Here is a 6909-nt window from a genome sequence, read left to right as displayed (position 1 = left end):
TAACCTGGCAACGCACAGAGTAAAAACTTGTCTGGATAAGCAAGCTCTGTAATCACTCGGCTCAAACTCCACTCCAGCTTCCCGCACAGTAGTTTAACAAACCCAAACTGCCAAATCTGCATTTAATTAATGATGAACATACTACATGCCCATTTTGAAAGAATAAAAAGTAATGCTGAATATTATAATTCGAAGAATTGTTTTTGTTTTTATAGTTACTCTATTTCTGTTGGAGAAATGGGGCATTACTACTACTGTGCATGTTTCATCTGTTGCTTGTCTGAAGAGGAGAGGAACGTCATTTACATAAATAACGAAATCAAACGCATCCTTGCGGAGCAGAAAAAAAGACAATGGAGAGATATCAAGGTGCTCTTATTAGGTGAGATGATTCTGTCAGTCTTTAATCACCATTTAATTCAAATTAGAAACATGCTGATTCATTTCAACTTTTCTCTAAAAGTGAAAGTGAATTTAATCATAGCATTAAATGGTGTGCCAGTAAATGTCATAAGGTGTTTGTTACATCATCTCTTGAGGGTAACTTCCTGATATGTGTTAATGTAAGAGCTGATTAGACTTGTCGTTCTGGTAACACTTTATAATAACTCATTAAAAAACATTATATAATACTTAAAGGATAATTAGTTAACATATATTCAAAGAGTTAGAAACATGAGATAATGTGCTTGTTAATGTTTGCTAATACACTTATTAAACATTAGATAATGTTCAAACAAGTTATTATGTCATGTAAGTTAAAATGCTTACAGATGTCATTAAACTTTCAATTCCATATGATCAAGCACTTATTGAAAATCTACAAATGATTTTAACAGATGTTATAAAATGATTAAAAGCTTGTGTTATTGCACAACACTTTTGCTGCTATTGAGGTGTGATACGGGTAAGGTTAGGGACAGGTTTGGTGGTGTGGGTAAGTCTTATGGGTAGCCTAGGTTAAAGGGTCAGGGGTCAATTTGATTAGAAGGGAACACAGTTCTATCTGTTTATATTACATTGTTTTGATAAATGAACAAGTATTTTCTTTTATTTATGATTCAAGGAATATTTTGTTTAATGATATACTGAAGAGTAATGTGAGTGTTGAGGCAATAAAAAAACATTTTTTTTCACCAAAATTACATCTGTTATGTCTTTAGCAAGCATTTAGCTGAAATTAACCAGCCACCCTTTACACAAACCTTGTTACATTAGCTAAAAGTCTAATGCCATAAAGATACTAAATGATTAGCAATCGTTTATAAATATTTACAAATGATGAATAGTTTCAACTTTAGATTGGCCACTGCAAAAACATAAACAAATGATTTTTAAAAATGATTAGTAAAGATGTATGAATAGGGTAACTTCAGGTCTTTCGGGACAATTTTTGCCATTGAGATGACTCTTCACGAAGGTATTTATGATTAGTAAACGTTTATAAACATTTGCAAATGATGAAGAGTTTCCACTTTAGATTGGGTACTGCAAAAACATGAACAAATAATTATTATTTGTAAAGATGTGTAAATAGAGGTCTACACCAAAAACAAAGACCATCAAATGAAGATCATATGAACTGAAAGTTTACTAACATTTGTAAGAATTTCAATTTACATTAAATAATCATATGTTAATCATTAGGTAATGTTTAGTAAGTTCATTAGTAAACATTAACAAGAACATTATCTCATATTTCTAGCCATGTGAATATATATTAATTAATGATCTGTTCAGCATTATATACTATTTGTTAATGATTTATAAATTAAAGTTATTATAAAGTGTTCTCAAAACTAACTTCACTTTTTTGGTCCCGAGGTAATTTTAGTGGATGTATGACTTCCCTTCACTCACTAAAGCAGGAGCAACATTATTGTAATACAGTGCATACAGACATTTTCTGGTTTCAACATAACATACAAAAAGAAACATTCAAACACACCCAGTGTTGAGCTTTCTGAAAAGACTATTAATACACAATTAAAACTTAGATTATTCTTATACGGGACAGAAAGCATTCCACGGTGCACAATGGCGAATGACTATTTTAAAGCAGTGTAAAGTTAAGTAAAGTACTATTAGTATGCAAATAGATTTTCAGTTTTCCTGTGTGCAGGTTTTTATGTTGAAACATGATTATTTGGCTTTTATTTAGGCACGGGAGAAAGCGGAAAGACAACGTTTATGAAGCAGATGAAAATCATTCATGGAAGCGGATACTCAGAAGACGAGAGGCGTGGCTACACTAAACTGGTTTTTCAGAATGTATTCCAAGCTATGAGTGCAATGACAGATGCCATGAAGATGCTAAAGATCCCCTACTCCAGCCCACAGAACGAGGTGATCAAGAGACCAAGTGTGTTTTAGAGCCCATTGATTAATGAGGGTCATTATATATCAGCAATCACATTTTTATTTTGATAATGGATGAATATAAAATACATAAAAAATATGAATTGTAATAATTTTTGCATACATACTAACAGTTAAAAAACAACATCATTTTTATCTGTATGCTGGCACCAATTTAAGAAAGACTGGATCATATACTGTAATGTATTGTCAAGTCTGATTAGGTTTGTGATATCCATAGATTTATGCCCAGTGGTTCCAGGATCTGGACATACATCAGATAACACAGCTGCAGAGAAGTTATGTAGAGGCTATTCATCATCTATGGGCAGACAAAGGCTTTAAGATTTGTTACAGACGGCGCAGAGAGTATCAGCTACTAGACTCCACTAAATAGTAAGTGTATTTCAGAGAGTTCCTGCCCTTTACTGACTACCTGCATTTTTGTTTATTTCCTCTTTCCTGATGCCAATGCATGCACTGAATGTTATGCAAATAAGGCTTTCATAATCAGTTCTGTGGCACATGGATTTTCAGTAAGAGTGTTTGAATTCTGTGTTCTTTAAAGTTTTATTGATGACTTGGACCGCATCGCAGCTGAAGGCTACATCCCAACACCTCAAGATGTTCTTCAAGTCCGGTTCCCCACTACCGGCATCAGTGACCATTGCTTTACTTTGGAGAAGATGACTCTCAGGTACAGCAATGAACAACCAAACCCCTTAACAATAGAAGTTATGCTGGCATTTAAAGGGACAGTTCACCCAAATACTGTCGTCACTTTTTATCTTCCGTGGAACACAATAAAAGATATTTTGAAGGCCTAATGTACTGACACACATGCTAATTTCTTTTCCAACTGTTTACGTTAATGGCATTTTGACATAATTCTGTGTGTATTTGACCATTCAAGTGCAATAATTCATGAAAGAAAACTCAACTGGGTACTCACACTGGCCTGTGCATGTGCTTTAGGTGTATGTCAGTAAGCACATTTGCCATTCTTTTTCAGGACTTATTGTGTCTTTTTCAGGACTTACTTAAGGCACATCCTGTGCTTTATTTTATCATTCAAGCATGGTTATTTATTATTCTAATGTGTCAATAACTTGAAAGCTCAAAGTATGCTTCAGTTTTGATGCTTATGCTTAGCATTTAAAAAATTATATTGATATAGACCCTTTATGTTGTCACCAAATAACCTGTTGTTTTGGACCCCATTGACTTTTATTTTAAATGGACATTAAGGACATTCTTCAAAATATCTGATCTTTTTCTCAGAAGAAATTAAGTCTTAAATGTCTAGAACAACAGGGTGAGTGAGGGTGAGTAAATGGCAGCGTTTCAATTTTTGGGGTGAATTATCCCTTCAACTAATGATAATATTATGTCCTAAAACACAAAGAAAGCCTTTGCACTATTCACACAAATTGCAAGTGATTTGTTGTGTTTACATAACTGACAAAGAACCACAGGCAAATGAGTTAACTATGCAGATAAGACTGCATTTTCAAGGAAATCAAGGTGAGTCATTGTTTGTCGGAAGAAATCTGACAAAAGGGAAGAAGGAACAGATTTTAGGGACAAATCTGGGGCTGTTATGAACCTACCACAGCAAGATCAAATAGAAAAGTGGATGACTGAACTTGATTTCTGGTCTGTCTGTCTTTTCAGGATTGTAGATGTCGGGGGTCAGAGGGGACAAAGAAGGAAGTGGATCCATTGCTTTGAGAATGTGACTTCACTCATATTTTTAGCCTCACTCAGTGAGTACGACCAACTCCTTGAGGAGAATAACAAGGATGTAAGTGTCTGCCTCTCTCCTCATATGTCCTGTCCTTCTTTTTAATATTCATATATCTGTTAGTCTGTGTAATCTAACTCTCTTTTTCTCCAGAACCGTATGGAAGAGAGTTTGTCGCTGTTCTACACAACCATCCACTCAATGTGGTTTGCTAATTCCTCCATCATCCTCTTCCTGAACAAAACGGACATCATGGCTGAGAAGATTCAGTTCTCAGATCTAAAAACATACTTTCCTGAATTTAACGGTAGTTTGGTGCACATTAAATGAGTTGAAAGGCAAGATTATACATGCATCTCTTGTTTGTCATATCTGATTCGCTCTTTCTTTCCTTTCCTATGCGGTTGGCGTCACCTTCAGGCAGACGTCGGGACATTCAAGATGCCATGCTGTTCATCAGAAATTTATATAGACAAAGAGCAGTTTCCTTCGAGACAAAGAACTCCAAAAACATCTTCCCTCACTTCACCTGTGCCACAGACACTAAAAACATCCGGAAAGTCTTCAGTGACATGAAAGAGACTGTCCTCGTCAAGGCCTTAGAGGACTGTGGAATGTTCTAATGAGCCCCAGGTGCACCTTCAAGGCACTCGGCATCAGACTATATTGATCCCAATGCCAATCCATGAACGTTCAGAAACACTACTATTTTATGGAGGCACATTTGCATACTCTTTTGCCAATTTTTTTTTTTTTTAGCAATATTTATAACTGAGCACACTTGGACAAAATGTAATTATAGGTTAGTTTTTATTTTGCTTATTTTATTTTGCTTAACTAATATATATTTACATGTTAAACTTGGACTATTTTATAAAGGGAGATTTAAAATGGCTAAAAAAGCCATGTGATGTTAATGTGATGAGGAAAACTGACTTTATACACCCATTACAAATCAGTGTGACGCCAGCTTTTATAATTAAAAACATGGCTCAGAAAAGTGGTTTGAAAAGCTTTAGCATCAATTTATTATTTAACGCAATGAAATTCACATTTCAGTGTGACTTTGATATCTCAAATGAACTACTAAATTAAGTTTCCCTAGTAAATGTAAATTATATTTATAATATAAAGCCATTCTTATTTAGTTGTATTGTACAGTTCAATATAAAATTAAGCAGTAAATTAAGTAGTAAAGGAATACCACAAAATAGAGAACTGTGGTGTTACAGATGCATTTTGAGACAGACCTGTCAAGTGAAGTGTCATTGTTTGTCAGACTGTGTCTCCATACAGCAAAATAAGCTGCGACAAACAGTAACACTGGCCCACTCACAACTGAGCCATTGTTCACTACTGTCATGAAACTGCACGGGGACATGAAGGTTGAGGACCCAAGTGCAGTGTTTATTGTTTGGTAATCCAAAGGCATAATCCAGAAAGAGGCTGAAGGTCATGTATGCGGGCAATCAGTCCAAAACAATAACAACAGGACAAAACACAGGCAAAGTGTAATCCAAAAGACAGGCATTAATTGAGATTTTGGAACAGTCAATAGCAACTGAGAAGAGGATCTGAGAATAGGGTTGAAGAAGATGTGGGCAGGAGCGAGACCATGCAGTGCTTTAAATACAAATACTAAAACCTTAAACTCAACTGTGTACTTTAAAGGTAACCAATGAAGCAATGCTAAAATAGGCGTAATATGCTCCCTCTTTTTTGTCCCTGTCAAAAAGCGAGCTGTGGCATTCTGTACAAGACGTGAAAGTAAGGACTGGCTAATTCCAGCATAAAGGGCATTACAGTAATCTAACCTTGTTGAGGTGAATGCATGAACGATAGTCGTTAAAAGTAAGATTTTTTTTTAAGCTTGCGAAGTCCCTTAAGCTGCAGAAAGCTGGCTCTTACTACAGAAGTTACTGTTAGTGGAGTTAGATTCCGGAATGAATCAGCGCTTTATTGACGCAATTGGGTGAACAATAGAAAAAGTATTTACTCTTCAACCCCTAAAAAAGTATGTTCTATATAGTATGAATGTGTGAAGTATGAATGTAATTTGGATATACTACATTTGCCATGTTGTCTTGGTCATGTGACCTACCAGCATTAGTCGCTCCGTTTCACTGCTATGCACAAATTCTCTTCTGTGGCCTCATGGGATAGTAAAGTGTCCACTGGATGCACTCTTCAGAAACTTTAACAGAGGTAGTAGGCCTTTCAGGTACTTTTTGCCTGCTGTTTCTTGAATACTGTGAATTCTGACATACTTATCTTTTCACATACTGTTTTTGCCAATGAAGTATGCATATCATATATAATGCACTATTTAGGGGACTGCCATTTGTAGCAGTGTCCGACACCATGAGTCTTTCCCAATACCCACACCTGTGGTCTTTGCACTTGACCACTGGTCTACTTACATCATGTTTTTCCAGAATTTGGCCCAAGTGCTCAAGTGTGCATTAAGACAAGTGTGGATACAACTTTTGATTACCCAATGGGACACTCTGACAATACTGTTGTAAAAATGCTTTTATATTGCTTTGTTTACACATTTTGTATTTTCAATACTTTGCACTTTAAAACCCCTTAACTGTCACCGTCCCACCTGTGGGACACTTGGCACTCTTTTTTGTTGTTGTCCTTTTTCTCTATCAAATCTTTTAGTAATCATCATAAATCATATATCATTTGAAAGCTTAGAAGCCCAAGATGTGAAGCCCTTAGAAGCCCTGTGAAAACCATTTTGAAATCGGACATTGCGTTACCATGGAAATGGTACTTTAAAATCTTTTGGCGGTCTCCTC

The 6909-nt window shown here is 35.6% G+C and overlaps 1 protein-coding gene across 1 annotated transcript; it reads left to right on the top strand.

The window, feature by feature from the left end:
* Positions 1-237: 237 nt before the first annotated feature.
* Positions 238-4725, top strand: LOC107719634 (guanine nucleotide-binding protein subunit alpha-11-like). Its single transcript, XM_016527119.1, has 7 exons — positions 238-382; positions 2162-2346; positions 2600-2754; positions 2927-3055; positions 4033-4162; positions 4256-4409; positions 4523-4725. Exons 1-7 carry the CDS (start codon positions 238-240, stop codon positions 4723-4725), a joined length of 1101 nt encoding a protein of 366 aa, XP_016382605.1.
* Positions 4726-6909: the final 2184 nt, after the last annotated feature.

The sequence above is a fragment of the Sinocyclocheilus rhinocerous genome, unplaced genomic scaffold (assembly GCF_001515625.1).
Source record: "Sinocyclocheilus rhinocerous isolate Xijiao unplaced genomic scaffold, SAMN03320098_v1.1 scaffold1294, whole genome shotgun sequence".
Lineage (NCBI taxonomy): Eukaryota > Metazoa > Chordata > Actinopteri > Cypriniformes > Cyprinidae > Sinocyclocheilus > Sinocyclocheilus rhinocerous.
The sequence above is the reverse complement of the archived record's forward strand: the minus strand, read 5'-3'. Positions and strand labels throughout refer to the sequence as shown.